Raw genomic sequence first — 21,921 nt, forward strand, 5'->3', positions numbered from 1 at the left:
TCAATCATTGGAAGTTTGAATGTCGTTATATTAATATAAATAAAATATATTTCTCAACTTTATGGGAAATTTTTCCTAATTACAAAAAATATCAGAGGATTAATGGGAAAAAATATTCTGATAATCACAGTAGAACCATTTGACAATATTTATGTATTCATACATTTTTCCATCTTTGCCCAGTTTTGAACAAATTCAAAAAATGCAAACTATGAAACTTTTTGAAAACAAATTGACTAGAATCGGATCGTTACTTTTTATAACACTACGTGTCAAATGTCATTCAGAATTGAATTTATTGATTAGAATTCAATATTAAAACAAAATTTTTATCTGTTTTGTCAAAAGAATGTTCGCTCTTCTCTTTGTGAGTGCTTTATGTGACTCAGAGATAGAACTAATGGAAATCTCAGAAGGACTTGAAAATATTGATTCATGTGCAATCTGCAAAAATGTAATCACAGGAATTGTCTACGTTTTAGAGACTTCTCACATTCAATCAGATATTAAACAACTAGTATCTGAGCTAACATGCGATAAATTCTCCGTTGAAATTGCACGTAGTATTTGTAATGGTATTGTTAATAATCTTCTTCCAGATATTATTTCATTAATAACCAAAGGCATTCAAAAGGCTGACATTTGCAACAAGATTAAATTCTGCAATTCAAACAATGAACTTTATGAAGAAGATGAAATCGAATATGTTGAAATCCCAGAAGGTCTCGAAAATGGCATTGCATGTTCCATCTGTAAGCATCTTGTTTCAGCTGTTTCCAAGATTCTCATCAACACCCAAGTCCAAACTAAAGTTACTGAACAAGCTCAAAAACTTTGTGCCAAATTCCCCAAGATTGGACGTGACTATTGCAACAAACTTGTTTCCACATCTCTTTCAAAGCTTATGGATTGGCTTAACGAAAAACTCACGTCATCAGAAATATGCAATAAACTCAAATCCTGCAAATCCAATGACGAAGCCAATGATGATGCATATCTTGAGCTCTATCTTGAAATGGACGAAGATGATTATGTCACAGAAATTGAACTTCCATTTGGACTTTCGAATTCCGATTCCTGCGCCATCTGTAAGGAAGCTGTTGATTTTGTTTCACATGCAATGGGTAACAGTATTATTCAAGCTATAGTTAAAACAATCGCTTCCGCTGCATGCGAATTGATTCTAGATGAAACCGGATCAAAACTTTGTAAGACAATTATCGAATTATCAGTGGGACCAATAATGAGTTGGCTCGGAAACAAGTCCTCACAGTCAGAGATTTGCACAAAGCTCGGACACTGCTAAGAGAACGAAATAGACGTAACAGAAGAAAATGACGACAAAATCGATTACATCGACATTCCAGAAGGAGTGATAAAGACAATTCCCCTGAGAGGATATGTGAAAAATTAGAGTACTCTTATAGTTTTATCAATAAAAATCGATTTTGATTTTTGCCCACTAGCCGGATAATTCAATAAATTTAACTTTTTGAAATCTGTAGGAGTATAATTTGCAAGATGCTTAAGCTTTTGTATCTTTTTGTATCGCTTGCGTTGTTTTTAGAATTTTGGGCTGCAATGAAAATGTTTACATGAAAATTATTATGTTGAAAACATTTAAGATAAATTTATTTCTTAAAAAATTTTGATAATATTGGAAAAGGATGACTACAATTCACTTGAACCAAAATATTAAGATGAGAAAATCCTATCATTTCCAAAATAATGGACATACTTTAATGGTTTTAATCAAATTCTTTAAACATAGAACGAGCTTTGCACAAACTATATACCAAACATATTTATAAGTTATTAAATTTTCTGCGCAAAGTGTTGTTTAATCTAAGATCTTTTTCTAATGGCTTAGATATGTAAACTAGTCAATTTAACTTCTGTTATTAAATGTATTTTAATCGTTTATATATACCAAATTTCTTGGCACGGGCAAGATGGAAAGTAAAAATCCACATTGTCCACCAACTAGAGACAGAGCAATGTCTCTGCCAGCTGCTCTTAGATTCAACCAAGAAATTGCATATCATTGTCGAGCTAAACAATTTGATCATGCATGTGCCTGTTTTAAAAAAATGCTTGAATCAAATGTTACTCCAGATATTGTTACCTACAACACCATGATAAATGTATATGTCAAAATGCAAAAACTCAAAGAAGCATTTGATCTCTTTTATCAAATGAAATCTCATAATATCGAACCAACAATTGTAACATACACCAGCCTTATTGATGGGTGTGGCAAATGTGGCCAATTTGCATTAGCTCTTTCACTTTATAACGAAGTTAAATCTACAAATGTAAATCGACATTTTTTCAATGCAATAATGAATGCAGGCCTTCTCAATGGCTACATTCACATCGTAGACGATGTTTGGGCTGAAATAGAAAAACGGAACATCAGACCAAATACAGTTACATTTAATACAATTCTTTCTGGATATATTAGATTTGATCAACTTGGAAAAATGAAAAGTGTACTACAAAAAATGATTTCGTTAAAAGTTGAATTAAATTCTATTACACAAACAACAATTTTACAAGCAGTTCAACTTGTTCGAACATCAAATGATCTCTCACAATTTCTCGAATTATTAGCAATTTCCGACCTTAAATTATCCCAGCTACAGGCATCACAAGCTGTTCTTGACCTTATAAACCTTAAGCGAGTAATAATGGCACAAAAATTGATTAATTCATTTTTATCAATGAAATGCTTATTATGTGAGGAAGTTTTTGCTAAGATGGCAGAGCTTGCTGGGGAGACGGGTAATTTCCACATCATTCAATGGGTTTATAACTTATCATTAGATTTTGGATATGACATACAACAACAAGTATTCTTTGCAAACATACATGCGTTCTCTAAATTTGATAACTCCACTGAAGTCAAACATCTTTGTTCCAAGATTGGTATGAATTATCAATTGGTTCCATTCAAAATCAAATTAAGCATTATTCAATGTATGTTTAACAACAATGAGTTAAAATTTGGTTTGGAGGTATTGAATCAATGTGTAGAGTCAAAACAAATTGACATAGATTCCCTGGATAAGGTTTTAGAGCTTCTTTCTTCGCAGGACATGTTTGACTACATTGTAAAAATTTTTCAGAGCCATTTGCGGTTACAATTCACTAACTTTGGTCAGATTGCTTCTGATTGTATAATTTCGTCTTTTGTTTCTACTAAAACACCATTAAAAAAGTTCAGTGGGTTTAAACCTTCGATTAGATCTTTGGTAATGTTAGCAAAAGCTACGCCCGCTAATGAGATGGAATCAATTCCATGGGAAATTTTGATTAAATCAGTAACTTTTGTACCACCACCAAACCTTTTATTGGACTTCATGAATACTCTGCTTTACAAAGGTCAAATCAAAAATGTATGGGTAGCATATAAACATTTCATTGAATTAGGATCTGAACCAGACCCATCAATGGTTGGAATGATACTTAATTATCTCCAAGAAAACGGGTCGTTTGATGATTTGAACTATTTATTCAACACATCTCCCGAAATGCCGCCCGATGTAACATCTTCACTTTATTCCGCATTGATCTCAAAAGCTTTGGATAACGGAGACCTAACAGATGCCCTAGTTGTTCATGGCGAGTCCAAATCAATGAATGTGGAAATATCTGAAGATGTCGAAAATAAATATAATCAGAAATTTGACAAGGTCCAGCATGCTTTGACAGGTGCACCGAGCTTGACAATATCGCCTCTGAAAACCATCCGACGGAATCGATCTTACACATATACAAGGCCGAGATCGAAATCGAAGTCGAGCTATCAATCGATAGATTACTCGAATTATAATGTGTAAAGTAATGAGCGATCTAATTATTAAAATATGTAAAGATTTAGGATTCAAATTTTTTCTTCTTATAATTTGTGTAATTACATTTTCCAATAAAAACAATTCAAAGAACCATTGATTTTGTTGTAATTGATTTGCAAATATAATTTGGAAATTATTTAAATGAATTAATTCACTAATCAACTATCGAATTGTAATAAGAGATTAATTCCTTTATTATATGTGTGAAGATTCTGAACTAGAAATAGTAATATTTACTTTGAATTTAATAATTATATTTTTGTATAAGTAAATATTAATTTACTAGAAATAGATAACATGCGAATGCTTCAATTGGATTATTTTCATTGTTTTTATAGTTTTTCATTATAAAATATTTATTTAACAAAAACCGATTTTTCCAAAATTATTTTTTCTTATTATCACTTTATTTAATTAATGTCACATGCCAAATCGCACCCTATATACGAGTCACACAGCGCGAACATCCTCAACGGGAGTGCCATCATTTCAGGGCTTACTTCGAATGTCACCAATATCTTTCTTTCGAACGCTACCTTCTGTATGTCTATCAAGTTCTCACCTCCGTCGACGAGCACCACCCACCAGTTCTCGCTTTTCCTCAAGCAGAAGTTTGGGGCGAGCACCAGTCCGACGTTTTCGTCCTCGTCGATATCTCTTTCGAGCATTGCCTCTACGGTATTATTTCCGACCTTTCTTGCGGCCAAGTTAATGCTTGGATATCTATTTGCAGCGTTACATATTGCTGTCCATTTATATTCTTCGTTTGGATTAATTTCCAATAATTGTTTACAATATACGTCTCCGTTTTCATCACTTCCTTTATCTCTTAAGTCATTCACTGTTACTATACCATTTGCAATACATTTCTCTGCAATGTTTTGAGTGATAAATGGCATTTGTAATAATTCCGATTGATCAAAACCAATTGTTTGAACAAATCGTTGATTAAGTTGTATCGCAGCTATTGCAGGTTTTAACCAATTACAAATTGCTGCGATTTGGATAACTGCGTTTATAACTCGTAAAAATGTTATTGACATTTCTCTAAAGTTAATATATAACTCTTCTGGTATAGGTATTCGATACATATAACAACGAAAGATTAAGTTAACATATGATGAAGGATCATTAGGTTCAATTAAAAGATCAGGGAAATGATTCGATAAATTATTAATAGTTTTCGGTGATTTAATTTGTATTGTTGAGAATTCAGTTGATGAACATATTAATTGTAAAATTCCTTTATGCGCAGTATCTTTAGTTAAAGAACCAGCTATAAGTTCTATTGTAGAAGGATCTACATAACAAGTTGTCGAGATTTGACCTAATGGTAAAATGTTCAAAGTGAAATTATCTTCATTTTCTTCAATAGCATTAAATGATTTTAGTTCATCAACAGAATTATCAATTAAATCAGATACATAATCACTAATGCCTTGTTGTGTATTAACCATTATACCATAATATGAAGGATTACGTATTATACGTTGATAGAAATATGTATTTGTTACATATTTAATTAGGTCATTCTTTGTATGTGCAATACCTAATGCCATTATATTATTAAAAGCAATTTGACTAATTCGATCGAAATTACTTTCAATAGGTAATGGCTCTGTTAAAAATGTTAAATAAAACAATTTACGTGGCGTATGAGTGAACAAGACAAATGTACCATTATCTAAAGTATAACCCATACATTCGATAATATTATAAATCGAATATTCAATATGATTATGTGTAATACCATCATAATAATCAGTACCTTTCATTACGACTATATCTGCACTAATATTTAATTCCCATACACAATCTATAACACATATAATACAACCTATAGATTGCCCTAAGTTATCAGTAATTAATTCTTTATCATAATCACTTAAGTTAGTATGGAATAAACTAATTCCATATTGACTAATTTGATTAAGTGTTCCATCTTTAAATAATGGTGGTTCACCACGTGAAAATAATTTATCATTCCCTAAAATACTTGAATAATTAATTAATTCAAATGCTGTTTGATACATTTGTTGATTATTAGGTACAAATATTATTGACGTGTTTGAATCTTTAATAGTAGTAAATAATGGTCGACTCATTGACATTAATCTTGATCTTGAAGTAGGGAAATTAAATGTTTGAATCTTAAATTGGATTTTCCTCATATCAGGTGTAAATGCAAAGATGAATTTAGGATCACAATTAATCCATAAACCTAATGATTTAGGATCTAATATACAAGAAGAAATACCTACAAATCGAGTAACACAACCTAAGAATTTCATTGTCGATATTAATATTTCATAATCAATATAATCTTCATCACCTATTAAATGTAAATCAAATAATATTACTGTATCAAAATGATCATAAGTTATAAACATAGAATGTGTACCTATGATTAATCTAGATTCATGTATAATTTTCTCATCTAAATCGATATCTCCTGTTAATACTTTAAACCCATAAAGTGATGAATATTGTTGAGAAAGTTTCTTAAATTTATCATAGACAGGTATAATAATAGCAATTTTATGATTATTACTTAATGATGATTCAATAATAGTTTTAATACAAACTGATCTACCAGTATTAGGTGGTGCTGCAACAAATATTGATTTATCTGGATTATTATTAGCACAATTAATAAATTCTTGGAATGGATATTCGATATTACCTTTCATGAAATTAGAACTTGGTATAGGTTTAGGTAAATTTAATGATATTATTGGTATATTAAATTCGGCTTCACAAGGTATCCATCGATCACTAATAATTTTTACATAATAAAATGGTTGAATTGGTTGTAATATTGTTACTATGAATGATAATGTAGTTTGTGGATATCTAGATTTTAATAAAAATAATTCACTATGTAATATAGTATTTAAATCTCCATCACAACAAAAGACCCAAAATGGTTCTGTATCATGATGAATTTCTGGATCATAATCAAATTCTGCTGAGATATCAATGATAACTCTAAGGATTTTAGAATTAATTGGTATAGCTCTAGCAGAAGTTTTAATTCGTGGGAAATTCCGTATAATTTGTGCTAAGAATTCACCATCTTTAGGTGACTTAGCTAATTCTCCTAAACGTGTAGGTGTTAAATCAAAATAATTACCCCAAGGAAAGAATTTACGTTCAAGTTGTGCTACTATTGAACTTGGAACCATTTTAAATTGTCTTAATGGTGATTGTACATTCCACATTCTAGCTCCAATCATTTTAGAATATGATAATAAATTTAATGATAATTGTGCCCATCCAAATGATAATGAAATTTCATACATACATCGCATAATACGTTCTGCATTTTGTGATATATATATCATATCCGCCATTAATGAAAATCCTTTTAATGGTATTCGACATATATAACATTGTAATAATACATTAATTTTAGCTGATGGATCATCATTACTTTCTTTAATAGGTATTGGTACATGATTTAATAATTTTGATATTTCTGGTTTTTCTTCAGGTCGTACAACAACATTTTTGAATTCACTAGAAACACAAAATAATCGAAAGATATCTACATCATTCATATAAGGTCGAATAAATTGTGCAAACTTATTCATTGTATCAGGAGATATATAAAAGTTTGAAGCTATTCGACCTAATTCCGTTGGTTTAATTTCTCCTGTTTTTTGATCATAACGAACTAATCTTTTCTCATCAAGTTCAATTGCTGCTGTATGAACAATTTCTAATCTTCGAGTTCGAAGACTAATATCATCTTTTTCATTAATACCATAAAGTTTTGGTGATTTTAACATTCGAATGAATAAATATGTATAACCAATCCATTCAGCAGCATCATTTAAATTAGTTATAGTACCTAATGATACTTCTGCATTTAAATGTGATGAAACATCTCTTAAGAAATGTGATTCGATAGGCATTTGTTGACTTAATACTGAGATATAATATTGTAATTCATTTAATTCAGTAATAATTATACCTTCACCATATGTATCATATTGAGGTCTACCTGCACGTCCAAACATTTGTAACACGTCTAAATGTGATAAGTTTTCCCATTGTGATCTTTCTGGTGAATAAACTCGTGTACCTTTAATAATAACTGTATGTGCTGGTAAGTTAACACCCCAAGCTAAAGTAGCTGTAGATACTAAAACTTTTACATGTCCACGTGCAAATAATGATTCAACTAATTTACGATCATCTGCATCAAGTCCTGCATTATGAAATGCTATACCTGATGTTAATATATTCTTTAAGTCATTATTATGTGCACGTGTTACAGAATCAGCTAAAATATCAGCAGTTCGACTATTAGGTGATGAAAATATTTCACTGTTACCTTGTTCCATAGATTTCTCAATAAAATTACGGACTGTATCAATAGTTTCTCGACGACTATGTACAAAAACTAAGACTTGTGATGTTTGAATACGTTCTAAGATCTTATTATAACATATTTCATTCATTTCACGTTTGGCTGCTAAACCACTTTTGTTACGAACTCCTATAAATCGCTTATGTAATGGACAAGGTCGATATCTTTCATCGAATACAAATAACCCTTCTTTAACACGTAAGAAATGTGCTATATCATCATAGTTAGGCATTGTAGCAGATAAACCAACAAATCGAATTTGTTGTCTTGTAGTATCCGCATTTCTTTTCATCCTTGCGACAATAGCTTCTAATACTGGACCTCTTTCATCATGTAACAAATGAATTTCATCAATAATTATTAAGCCAACTTTCTCTGTTAATACTCTTGATCCTACTTTACGTGTAATAATATCCCATTTTTCTGGTGTTGTTACGATTACATCTGATTTAGATAATTGTGATTTAGATGCAGATGAATCACCTGTTAATTCAACAACAACTTTACCATATTCTTGTAATCGATATGTAAATGATCCAACCATTTCTTGGACTAATGATTTCATTGGTGCTACATATATAACTTTCGATTCTGGTCGTACATGAAATTCTCGTAAGATACATAATAATGCAATATTAGTTTTACCTGCACCTGTTGGAGCTGATACTAATATGTTATTATCCGTTTCTAATGCTGTTTTACATATTTTGGATTGAATTCGATTTAACGTGGTAAATGATGAAAATGCTGATTGTACATAATCAGGTAATTCTGCTATAGATATTAATGGCTCGGCATCTACTGGTGGCGTTTGAAATGGGACATAAATCTCACGATAATATTCAGTATCGATTTTCTCGGTTCCTTCGGGTAATAATACTTTGTCACTAGATAGAAAATGACTGCCTTGTTCAAAGACTAATTGACTAAAGTCAAGTTTTTTAAGTTCTTTGTTATCTTCTTTCTTACGAATAAGTGATTCTTTGTTAAGAACTAAATTTCGTACAATATCAAGCTTATTGAATCCAATAACACGTGCTAACTCAGTTTCAAGTCGTGAGCCTTCTTCGTTTTGAAGTAACTTAAGTGAAATGTCAAGTTTGGAATCACTTTCATCTTTAAATTCTTCTTTAAAAATTTCTTTCACTTTTTCGATGTCCCAACCTGTGCCAGTTACTGAAAGTGGAATTTTGACATCATCAATAGGTTCTTCATCTTCGTCGTCTGAAGATGATGATGAATAATAATCATCGTCATCACTTCCTGCTATGGCAACAATGCCATCTTCATCAACTTCATTAAGGTTAATGGATGAATCTATGGTAAAATCATTGATTTCTTTAGCTAATGAAAATAAATGAGCAATTGTATCTGGATCAACATCAACACTAAGTTGTTGCTTAATACCTTGGATACGTTGTTCATCGGTTAAACCTTCGGATTTTAATAGACGTAAAAGATCATATGCTGTTTGATGTAAAATGTCATCTGGAATGCCACCAACTAAATCTGAAATAATAGATGTAAGCATGTCATATGATTGAGCTGTTTCAGGTGTTTGTGGAATATAAATTTGAGCACGTTTAGCTGCTTCATGTTTAATTTTATTTTTAGCTTTACGTGCTTGTTTTTTATGCTCACTCATTAAAGCCTTTTGATAGCTTGCTGATGTTGATGTAATTGCGGATCCAAAATCAGACTTTTTAATCATACCATTAAGAGATCGAATATTACTCCCTTCTTTTTGTTCAGCAATTTCCTTTAAAACACTGTCCGCAAGTTCAAGAACCATGATTTCTCCATTTTTATAATCATAAGACTTGAATTGAAAAGCGCCTGCTCCTCCGTCCATCTTTTGGCCAACCGTAAATTTGCCTCAATATTATTTGGGAAAGTGTTAAAGGGCACCCCAAAATATTGCCAGACTTTGTCAAATATAAAATGAGCAGAAAGTTCACAAAAGAACTTAATGATAAGATTGATAGAGATCTTGATGATCAAGCTAGAAACAAAAGAAGAAGAACTGATCGAGAGCCGCCCGATAGAAAGAAAGTAAACTCAAAAAATAAAAATGATGATAATGATAAGAAAAAATTCAACGAAAAATATACCAAATATGTTGCCATTGATATACCTCAAAGAGCACTCAGAGCATTATTAAGGGCATCTGGTCAACCTACTGATTCGAAAGGAATGAAGCTTCAAGTAAAATTAAGCGTCCCAGAAAAAAGAAATAACCCAAAGGAAAAATAATACATCACAGTTAATAAAACTATATCATTTTAATTCGTTAATAATCATTACTAAATTTTATAAAATCGTCTGAAATAAAAACCAAACCACAAAAACTCTGTACTTAATGAAACAAATATTATTTTTTTTTTAGGAAAGAAAAAAGGATGTTCATGTTTTTCAAGCTTGGAAAAATTTCTGAACAGAAGGTTATTATAGTTCAAACAATTCTATGAACTAATTCAAAAAAAATGTGAACAAGGAAACTCAAAAAGTTGATGATTAGTCATACCACATTTGAAATGGCTGACGAAAGAAAGATTCTTGTTCTTTTCGATATTGATGGAACACTTACACCATCTAGACTTAAGGCTTCCCCTGAGATGCTCTCTTTCCTGAAAGAACTTCGTCAAAAAGTTGTTATTGGTGTTGTCGGTGGTTCTGATTTTCCAAAGCAACAAGATCAACTTGGTGAAAACGTCCTTGATATTGTCGATTACTCTTTCAGTGAAAATGGTCTTGTATCCTACAAAGGCCATGAAAAGATTGGAGAAACTTCAATCCGTGATCAATTTACACCAGCACAAATGAGGAAGTTCATTGACTGGCTTCTTCGCTACATAGCCGATATTGATATTCCAGTTAAGACAGGAACTTTTATTGAGCTTAGAACTGGAATGATCAACGTTTCACCAGTTGGCCGTAACTGCACATATGAGCAACGTATCGAATTCTGGAAGCTTGATCAAGAAAGAGGAATTCGTAAGAAGATGGTTGAAGATATGAAAGCCGCATTTCCTGATCTTAATCTTCAATACTCAATCGGTGGTCAAATTTCTATTGATATTTTCCCAGTCGGATGGACCAAGGTTTATTGCCTTCGTTATGTAGAAGGTAAATATGACGAAATTCACTTTTTCGGAGATATGACCGCAGAAGGAGGAAATGACTATGAAATCTTCCATGATCCTCGCGTCCACGGTCACACAGTTAAGAACCCAGAAGATACAATTCGTCAATGTCGTGAACTTTTCCTCCAATAAGATTACTTAAAATAGATAAAAAACATTTACAATCCACATTTTAAAATGAAATACTTTAAAACATCTTTGTTTCTGATCTTCATATGGGTAAAAATTTGTGTTTTGAGAAATTTATTCGTTCAGAATTTTGAATGCTGGGAGATATCTGTTTTTTCAGAAAAGTTTTTTGATGAATTGGGTTTCAAAGGGAAATGAACTTTTTGTTCAGAACCTTTATAGAAAATTGTTATCGTTGTTTCCCAAAATTTGTGAGAAATCACTTTAAATAACTTTTTATATTTCATGCTCTTATGTTTTTTTCTTGCTTCTGCTTCTCAAAATAGCTTTGACAGTGGTGGAACTTTGTACTATAATGAAGAAAGTCCACTTATACAAAATTACAAATATCAAACAAAATATCTTCAAATTTCCAAAATTGATAACATTGAAAACAAATTATTTTATAAATGGAAGCAGCTTTTGTCAGTTGTTATCGAAGATGTTACAGTGATTGGAGAGTATGCATTTTATGGGTGTAGTGGTTTATCAACAATTTCCTTTTCAAACTCAGTTCAAGAAATTGGAAATTATGCATTTTATGAATGTGTTTGTTTACAAACAATTGATTTTCAAAATATTTCATCAATAGGAGAATTTGCATTTTTTGGTTGCTCATTTGAATCAATAAAAATTCCACCATCAATTCAAAGTATTGGTAACGCAGCATTTTCTTGTTGTAGCTCTCTAACAAGTTTTGAAGTTGATAATGAAAATGAAAATTATTCGCATACAACCGATGGAGTTCTTTACAGTAAAAACCAAGACACGCTTGTCAGTTTTCCAAATGGAAAAGAAATTACTGAATACAGCCTTGAAGCTAATGTTCAATTTATTTCAGATTATGCGTTCTATCTATGCACCCAATTATTAGATGTAGATATTAACAATGTTTCAGTAATTGGAAACTTTGCGTTTTTTGGGTGTTATTTCTCATATTTTAATTTTCCAAGTTCGATCAAAAGTATTGGAATTGGATCATTTTCTAATTGCTATAACTTATCAGATTTTTCTTCTTCATCTCAAATCAACAAAATCAATTCAGTCGTTGAGCATAATGGCACATTTCTTTTTTTCTTAAGAGGTGTCTCTAAAACATCAGTCACTTTTGATTACGCCAAAATTGTTGCTGATTATTCATTTTATGAGTGTGATATTGAGGAAATTTCATTAAGGTCCGCTGTAGAAAGCATTGGCAACTATGCATTTTATGGGTGTATTTTTAAAGAGGTTTCTTTTGAATATGTTAAAAGTATTGGAAAACATGCATTTGATAATTGCAAATATTTAACGAATATAGGTTTAAGTAGTAGTGTTGAAAGTATTGGTGATTTTTCATTCTTTGGATGTAATGTTCATAATGTTTTAATACCAAGCTCAATTTCATATATTGGATATGGATCATTTTCGAATTGTAATAATTTGGTTTCGCTTAATATCATAAATAATTCGAATTATGCAACTTTAGATGGAATACTTTATAATAATAATTTTACTGAAATCATTTGTTATCCACTTGGCAAAAACATAAAAGAAATAAAACTTTTGGATACAATTGAAGTTATTGCACCTTATTCATTTTATAATTGTATGAATTTAAGTATTATCAACATTACAAATAATGTTAAAGAAATTGGACCATTTGCATTTTATAATTGTCCAATTATTTCATTTGATTTTAATGATATTGAAACTATTGGAAAATATTCGTTTTCGCATTGTTTAAATTTATCTGAAATACATTTTGGTGATCACTTAAAACATATTGAAGAATTTGCATTTTCTCAAAGTAATTTAACATGTGTATATTATAATGGAACTGAAGAACCACAAATTGATTTATATGCATTTGATCAAATTCAAGCAAATATTATAATGGTAAATGAACTTTTCGACAGTGAAACATTTGGCCAATTAAATATAAGCAAAGAGATAATTACTGAATGTCTTCCACCTCCAACTGAGACATATTCGCAAAGTAATACATATTCGCAAAGTAATACATATTCACAAAGTAATACTTTTTATGCATCGAATACACTTTATACTGATCCAGGCGATGGAATTTCAAAAGAAGCGTTGATAGCAATCATTTGCTGTGCAATTGTTTTGGTTTTATTAATTGCTATATTAGTTACAGTTCTTGTGATAAGGAATAAAAGAAAAGGAAAAAACTCGAGTGATAAAGACGACATTGAAGCAAAGCATATAAAAGATGATATTGATAGCAACCAAATACCGCTGAATGATGATGATCAATTACTTTAATTTTTGTCTTATGAAATATGCGAAGCTTCGCATCAATAAATATAATAAATTTTAATAAATTTCATCCCTTCGCATTTTTTTATTCATTTTTTTTTTAATTACAGATAATTATAACATATTATATTAAGTGTTATACTTAAGTTTAAATATCAATATGTTGCAATCATGATGTTGCCTTTCTTCTTTATTTATATTTCATTAATGAAGCACTTTTGAAGATTATCTTGAAGAAAAAAGTTTCGTTAATTTTGTTATTCTCGTGAAGAAAGTTATCTGTTGTTGTTTCCCATAAAGCACATGATTTTAAATAAATTTCAAAATTGGAATCATATGTATAAACGAAATGTTATATTATGGATCTATATATTCTTTATGCTTATTGCAACAATGAGTTCCAAAAACAGATCTAAATTCAGAATTTAGAATTCTATAACAATAAAATGTGACTTGTTATGTGAAATATTTATATGGAAGCAAACACACAAGCAGAAGAAATTTGCAATCAAATTGAAAAAATACCAACTCCAATGCATTTCATACAAGAATCAAGAAAAATACTTTTATCAAAAGGATTTACTGAACTAAGTGTCACAGAATACTGGGATAAAATTCCAAATAAATTTTTTGTTGTTCGTGATGAAAAAAATATTGTTGCGATTTCCATGAAAGACACCAAAGGCGGCTTGATATTTACCACATGTATTGATGCACCTTGTTTAAAGTATTCTACAAATGGTAGTTTAATAAATTCTGGTTCTGAACAAGTAAAGGCCATTTCTCATGGACAAGGTAACTGGCAGTCATGGGAAGACCGTGATTTAAGAATTGCAGGTCGTGTACTCATTAATAATAACGGAAAAATTGAGTCAACTCTTTTTGTATTACCTGGTGCAATCGGATACATACAGCCCTCAGGCAAACAACAAGTAACTTCCAAATCAAACGATGAATTAATCCAATTTCCAATTTTTAGTTATTTATCGAATGATGGTAAAAGCCAACTCACCACACAGATGCTTGTTTCTGAGATCTCTAAGCATCTCGAAACATCACCTGAAAACATCATTGATTTTGAAATCACATTTTATGATTCAAACCCACCCAAACTAATAGGGCCTAATCATAACATTCTGGCATCTCCAAGGATCACTGATTTATCCACGTCACTAGCGGCTTTGCAATCTTTTGCCGAATCTGAAGAGCCATCAAACGGTTTGAACGGTTTTGTCGGTTTTTCGAGTGATGTGGATTACACAGGTCCAGAATCCAATCTTTTATCAAGAGTTCTTGACATAATTGGGTGCAAAGCCTCTTTTTATCCGAATTCCCTTGTGGTTACCTGTCATAATGTACATGGAGATAATCCAGCATATGACAAATTCATCGATAATGATCATCCTGTTAAACTTGGCAATGGAATTTATTATTACTGGTCAACATCTGATTTCGATTCTGTTGATATCATTCGACAAATTGCCGAAAAGATAAATGTGAAACTATCGCCAATGGTCAGTCGCAATAATGGAAAGAAAACATTTGGAGAAATATTTGCAGAGAAATACGGAATAAGAACTGTCGAGGTGGGTATTCCTGTTTGGGGAATGTTTTCGGCGCGAGAAACATGTAATGTTAATGATATCGAAACATTGAATAAGTTTTTCAAGTCTGCATACGCTTTGTATCACCAAATTCAATAAACTTTTATCAAATTTAGCATATTGTTCATATTCCTGTAATGTCTTTGATAATTCTCTAATATGTTTTTATATATTCCAAGTTCGTTACCATATTATTTGCATTAAATGATTTAGAAAAAAACTTAAAATTGGAAATGTTTAGAACTTCTTCCAAAATATATTTTAAGATTGTTTTTATAAATAATCGAGTTATAAATGGTTTCTCTTTTCTATGTCAAATTCTAAATGGATTAAAGAAAGTCTTTTATATAAATTTCCAAAATCGCCTTACTTAAACATTATAAGTGGTGACAAACAGTAAATGAAAAATTTCACACTTATCAATTTAAAACAAAATAAAGTTTATATAGAACAATTTAATCTATTTTCATGTTATTGTATAATATCCGAACAAAGTGATAAGCAGAAATGAAGCCAACAGCTCCACAAACAGCGCCGACACCCACAGATATTAAAGATGAAGACGCCAAGAAATATACCATTTGTGCCATTCCATCATAAGTCATATAATTTCGGTAATACGAAATACAATATATGAACAGATAAATAGAAATTCCGAATGGCGCAATGAATGACATCCATTGCCATTCATAATTTCCCTCGTTTAATCTAAAGTATACAGCAATGATTGTTAGCAATGAAGAATTAGTAATCATAGCTATAAACACAATAAATAACGGGAAATATGAACAAAGATTTTTATAGTTCCAAATAGAAGAAAGAATAAAATGCATTTCCGATAAAACACATATTGATTCAATATACTATGGGTTAGCTAATGTTCAAAAAATATGTGAAAAATGTTATAAAAAAACATTTTTCACTAAAAAAAAACATACACCAATTATTAATGTTAATACAAATGTTTTAAGATAAAATGGAGTTGGAGGTATCTTTCGCTTTATAAGTGCAATATTTGTTGGATCCTCACCAAAGCAAAAGAAATGTCTTCCAATTATACCTCCGAAAATCGAAATTACTAAAGCACAAATGAAAATCACAATTAAAGTTATCACAATCGAATAATTTGTTGGGTTTTTCAACTCAAAAATAGACGTAATAAACTTATATAAAATATAAATTATCGGAATTAATGTTGCCGAAAATATTAATGTTGGTATCCAATGGCCTTTATTCCGCCATTTTTTAAGTAAGCCTCCAATGAAATATCCATTTGTTAAGGATGTGATTACCCATAATAAAACAGATAAATATACATTGGATTTATATCTCATATAAAGACCAAAAAATTCATTCGAAATAATTATTCCAAAAACAATTAAAAAAAGTTGTACACCAATTGCTATTAATGTTGACAAAATTCCAGAATTTTTTGGACTTCGAAATACATCGCCATGAATTAATCTCCATCCAGCATCAAGTTGAATATCTTCTTCCATTTCATGGAGAACATCATCACTTTGGATGTTAAGAATAACATCATTTCCGATATAATGGAAAATTACAAAGAAAAACATTAAAATCGTGGCGACCGTTAAGATTATGGAATTTATACTTGAATACTTTCTGATGTTATTGAAGCTAAATTTCTTGTCACAATACCGATCGAATCTTTGGCGATATTTCTTATTACTTTTTATCCATTCAACAGAATAGTCAAAATTAATTTCATCATTAACTTGAAAAGGAATTGGTTTTTCATCAGTAACTTTAACTTCTACAACATGGTTATCATTATAGTGTAAAATAAATCGAATATGTGTATAAATGAAAGAAACATTTTTTGATATGTATCCAACTTGATGAACATCAGGAAGTTTCCCAATATATAACTGACCCATAAATTTTCTTTTAATTAATGTAATCATTGTTTCATATACTTCAGGTGAAACTTTCAAGCTATATAAATGTTTATCAGAAACAGGTTGTAGGAAGTTAATTAAAACAGGAATTTCGTGAAACCTTTTTCCAATTAGTTTTCCTAAGAAAGATGGTTTTTTGAGATACTTTATTTCTCCAATATTACTAAAAGGAATTATTGAGTAATCATAAATTTCTAATGGATTCAATAAAGGATATGCTTGGCTTCCAAACACAGGAATTTTTTCCCCATTAGTTAATGGTTTAGCATTAAATAAATAGAAAAGAATAACATAAAACATTTGTAATCGGTTTATATAAAAAGTGCCCTTGCACAGAGAAAAGTGACACGTCATAACCGCAAAAATGGCGGCTTGGCCGACCTTTTGGAAATGTCTGGTAAAGCTGAAGCTGCCGCCGCTGCTGCTACAAAGGGACAACAAAAACAAATTAAAAAGACAAGGAACTTCAAGAAGTATCAAAAACCAAAGGCTACCATTCCCGCAAAGAAGCCACAATATGAACATAAGGCTGTTCAACCAGTTTCATTAAAACGTAATGACTACAAGATCATCAAAGGCCCAGTTACATCAGATAAAGCATCACGCAAACTTGAAGATGAAAACACAATGACATTCTATGTTGACATCCGAGCTAAGAAACCAGAAATTGCTGCTGCTATCAACCGCCTTTACCATGTTAAGCCAGTTAGCGTGAAAACACTTATCACACCTAAATTCCTTAAGAAAGCATATGTACGTCTTCCAGAAGAAGTCGAAGCAATGAACCTTGCTAACGAAATGGCTTAAGGCGAACAATAAGGACTTTGGATATTTCTTTAGATCATAAAACAGATAACACTTTTGGTATAAAAAATTTTTTTTCTTAAAAATACACGTAGCGTTAACACAAAAAGTGAAATCTCTCAGAAATTTTCAATTGGTCAACGTCATAATTCGTTTACAGTCATTTCACAAAATGATTTCATCCCTTTTCAAGCGAAATCATTCAACAACACCGGATCTCCTTATAATTGGAGGAGGCCCAGGAGGCTATGTTTCAGCTATCCGTGCTGCACAACTTGGCCTTCAAACAGTATGTGTTGAAAAAGAAAATCTCTTAGGAGGAACATGCCTTAGAGAAGGTTGTATTCCATCTAAGTTCCTTCTTAATGTTGCTCATAAGTTTTATGAGACAAACCATGGTCTTAAACAATTAGGAATTAAATTAAGTTCACCTGCGAAAGTTGATATATCAACAGTCCAAAAGCAAAAAGATTTAGTGGTTACTACCAATGCTAAAGGCATTGAACTTCTTTTTTCAAAATATGGTGCAACTCTTGAAAAAGGTTTAGCCAAAATTGTCGATTCCAAAACAATTTTAGTTCAACGTAATGATGGCACCTCTGTTGAATACCATCCAAAGAAGATAATTTTAGCCACAGGTAGTGAAGTTTCTTCAATACCTGATTATCCAATTGATGAGAAACTTATTGTTTCATCACGTGGTGCACTTCAATTCACCGAAGTTCCTAAAAGTCTTTTTGTTATTGGCCCTGGTGTCATAGGTCTCGAAGTTGGTTCTATTTGGAATTCCCTTGGTTCTAAAGTCACAATTTTTGGTCGTTCCCCATACATTGGTGGACAATCCGTTGATAAAGATTCATCCAAAGTCCTTATGTCGGTTCTTCGTCGACATGGCATTGATTTCATCCTTGGCAAATATAAAACCACACTTAAAAAGAATGATAACAGCGTTGATGTTACAGTTGGCGACAAACATTTTACTGTCGATCGAGTATTAGTTGCCATTGGACGTCGTCCATATTTGAAAGGCTTTGGCTTCGAAAATTTGAATCTCCAAATGACCAAAAACGGATTTATTCAAACCAACGAACGATTTGAAACCTCAATACCAAACATATATGCGATTGGCGACATCACATTAGGACCACAATTAGCACATAAAGCCGAAGAAGAAGGTATCCAATGCGTTGAAATGATTGCCGGAAAGCGAAAATCATCAGAAACAGAACCAATTCCATCAGTGATCTATACATCACCTGAACTTGCAGCAGTCGGCCTTAACGAAGAAGAGGCGAAGAAGAAAGGAATCAAAGTGAAAATCGGAAAGTTCCAATACAGGGCGAACAGTCGAGCGAGGGCAACATTCGATGTTGATGGCTTCGTTAAATGGGTTTGCGACCAAAAGGGTAATGTACTCGGATTAAATATCGTAGGGCCAAACGCTGGAGAGGCAATTATGGAAGGCACCATTGCAATTAAAAACAAGCTGAACATCAAAGACATCGCGGAAACATGTCATCCGCACCCAACACTGAGCGAAGCGCTGATGGAAGCAGCAAAGGCAGTTTTGGATAAGCCGATACATTCATAAGTAAACATTTGGTTTTGCTACGATTTTTGGTATGAGTTTGAACAGCATTAGTGCGGACGTGCTTGAACTGAGTCTTTTGTATGAGGAAATTCACTGTTTCTGTATGAGGAAATTCACTGTTTCTGTATGAGGAAATTCACTGTTTCTGTATGAGGAAATTCACTGCTTCTGTATGAGGAAATTCACTGTTTCTGTATGAGGTAATTCACTGTTTCTGTATGAGGTAATTCACTGTTTCTGTATGAGGTAATTCACTGCTTCTGTATGAGGAAATTCACTGTTTCTGTATGAGGTAATTCACTGTTTCTGTATGAGGTAATTCACTGTTTCTGTATGAGGTAATTCACTGTTTCTGTATGAGGAAATTCACTGTTTCTGTATGAGGAAATTCACTGTTTCTGTATGAGGAAATTCACTGTTTCTGTATGAGGAAATTCACTGTTTCTGTATGAGGTAATTCACTGTTTCTGTATGAGCATGTGAAGATGTAAATAATTTCCAAATATTATTTTAAAATATCAAATTATTAAAATAAATTTGAGTTTGGGCATTAGTGTCAATTGCTTCTAAAGAAGTAACTTAACAGTTTCTATATTCCCATTTTCAGATGCAAATTTAAATGCATTGTTATAATAATTTTAATAATTTCCAAATATTTTTTTTTAAATTAAATTATTAAAATAAATATTAAATAAAACAAAATGATAATTATTGCATTACAGACTGTCAAAAAAAGGTTCCTCAGTCAAAAAAAGGTTCCTCACTTTTTTGAATTTGACAGAAATTTTTTTCAAATAAAATTAATTTTTCTAGACATACAATAAATTATTTTCAAAAAAACTAAAATTAATTATAAAGTAATTATATATATATATATTATATAATAATTTAAAAATAATTTGATTGGCTATTTATTGAGATGACTCAATTTTGGTATTTTTAATTGCAATAATCTCTGTTAATCCAGCCAAACTCTTTTTGGGGAAATAGTGATTCATTATCACTTAAATCGGAGTTGTTAATAATATCTTCAAGATAATCCTTGCGAATAATTGCAATATTCGGAATAACTGATGCCTGAATCTCCAAACCAGCACGATAGAAAGCCTTTCTATTATTTGAAGATATCGTAGCTTTCTCCATGCTATAAATATTTCTGTGAAATAGATCAGTTTGACTTTCTTTTTTATATGTTGATCTGCAAGATGCCTTTTCTTTTTTAAACACACCAAAAGTAACCAAATCTAAAGGCTGGAATAAATTTGTCGTATGTGGCGGAAATGTAATTGCTCTAATATTGTATGAACCTAACGTTTGCAGTATTTCTTGACTCACATGGGAAGAACAATTATCCATTAAAATAATTGCATGAGAATCAGTCAATTTCATTGCATTTCGAGTATTTTGTATGTATGGGATTATTGTATTTTTCAAATACTCATGAAATATATTTGTAGTGACATAACTTTTTTCCTGATATGAATAGACAAAATCCTGATTTTCTCTATATCCTGAATTAAGTAGTTCTTCATCAAGAGTCTTTCTATTTGATACTATAAGAGGAGGAAGAGCATCACCTGCCATATAAATCGCTGCACAAATTGAAATTTTTTTATTTGCTCTTTTGATCGAAAACTGAACTCTTCATCCATTGAATTCAATTGGAGCTATTACTCTTTTTGTTTTCCTGTCTGCCCAATCGCTTGATGAAGCTTCATTGATATTAATTATGAGCTCTGTGGGTGTATCTTGAACAAAATTAATCAAATTTTCGTTATGGACTTTTGCTGTCATTTTGGAAACTGTGAGTTTCTCTTCTTCTTGTGGATATGCTGTGCATGTAGTGATTTTGTCACTATGCTTATTGAGGAAATTTATGTACCATGATCTTGAAACGACAACATTGAATTTTTCTCGAATTTCGCACCTAAGTTGTTTAGGTGTTAATGCTTCATGGTTAGCTGCATTGCTAATAATTAAATTTAATACCTCATTCTCTTGTTCCTTGGTTAATATCGTCGGAGGTCTTCCTGGAACTTTTTTGTTTTTGAAATTTCTGATCTGTTTCGATAAATTCGATTAATCAACCAAATTATATCATGCTACCCGTCGTATTGAAATATCTATATCTAAATCTTCACGTAGAATCGAAAATAATTCAATTGCTTGCTCAATTCGAGATTGGTAATCTTTAA

General features: G+C 31.3%; 7 protein-coding genes across 7 annotated transcripts; 6 read left to right on the plus strand and 1 right to left on the minus strand.

Annotated features, from left to right (window-relative positions):
- Positions 1–349: 349 nt before the first annotated feature.
- On the plus strand, positions 350–1,306 carry GO595_004506 (surfactant B protein; the record flags this gene model as incomplete). The annotated part of the gene is made up of 1 exon (XM_067917646.1): positions 350–1,306. The coding sequence occupies one exon, from the start codon at positions 350–352 to the stop codon at positions 1,304–1,306; it is 957 nt and encodes a 318-aa protein (XP_067775088.1).
- A 646-nt stretch (positions 1,307–1,952) lies between these two features.
- On the plus strand, positions 1,953–3,842 carry GO595_004507 (putative pentatricopeptide repeat-containing protein; the record flags this gene model as incomplete). The annotated part of the gene is made up of 1 exon (XM_067917647.1): positions 1,953–3,842. The coding sequence occupies one exon, from the start codon at positions 1,953–1,955 to the stop codon at positions 3,840–3,842; it is 1,890 nt and encodes a 629-aa protein (XP_067775089.1).
- A 425-nt stretch (positions 3,843–4,267) lies between these two features.
- On the minus strand, positions 4,268–10,084 carry GO595_004508 (U5 small nuclear ribonucleoprotein helicase; the record flags this gene model as incomplete). The annotated part of the gene is made up of 1 exon (XM_067917648.1): positions 4,268–10,084. One exon carries the CDS (start codon positions 10,082–10,084, stop codon positions 4,268–4,270), a length of 5,817 nt encoding a protein of 1,938 aa, XP_067775090.1.
- Positions 10,085–10,766: 682 nt separating this feature from the next.
- Positions 10,767–11,507, plus strand: GO595_004509 (Phosphomannomutase; the record flags this gene model as incomplete). Its single annotated transcript, XM_067917649.1, has 1 exon — positions 10,767–11,507. One exon carries the CDS (start codon positions 10,767–10,769, stop codon positions 11,505–11,507), a length of 741 nt encoding a protein of 246 aa, XP_067775091.1.
- Positions 11,508–14,278: 2,771 nt separating this feature from the next.
- GO595_004510 (aspartyl aminopeptidase) lies at positions 14,279–15,508 on the plus strand (the record flags this gene model as incomplete). The annotated part of the gene is made up of 1 exon (XM_067917650.1): positions 14,279–15,508. One exon carries the CDS (start codon positions 14,279–14,281, stop codon positions 15,506–15,508), a length of 1,230 nt encoding a protein of 409 aa, XP_067775092.1.
- A 2,213-nt stretch (positions 15,509–17,721) lies between these two features.
- Positions 17,722–18,138, plus strand: GO595_004511 (ribosomal protein L23; the record flags this gene model as incomplete). The annotated part of the gene is made up of 1 exon (XM_067917651.1): positions 17,722–18,138. One exon carries the CDS (start codon positions 17,722–17,724, stop codon positions 18,136–18,138), a length of 417 nt encoding a protein of 138 aa, XP_067775093.1.
- Positions 18,139–18,307: 169 nt separating this feature from the next.
- On the plus strand, positions 18,308–19,726 carry GO595_004512 (dihydrolipoyl dehydrogenase; the record flags this gene model as incomplete). Its single annotated transcript, XM_067917652.1, has 1 exon — positions 18,308–19,726. The coding sequence occupies one exon, from the start codon at positions 18,308–18,310 to the stop codon at positions 19,724–19,726; it is 1,419 nt and encodes a 472-aa protein (XP_067775094.1).
- Positions 19,727–21,921: the final 2,195 nt, after the last annotated feature.

This window comes from Histomonas meleagridis (assembly GCF_020186115.1).
Source record: "Histomonas meleagridis strain 2922-C6/04-10x chromosome Unknown contig_27, whole genome shotgun sequence".
Taxonomy (NCBI): Eukaryota; Parabasalia; order Tritrichomonadida; family Dientamoebidae; genus Histomonas; species Histomonas meleagridis.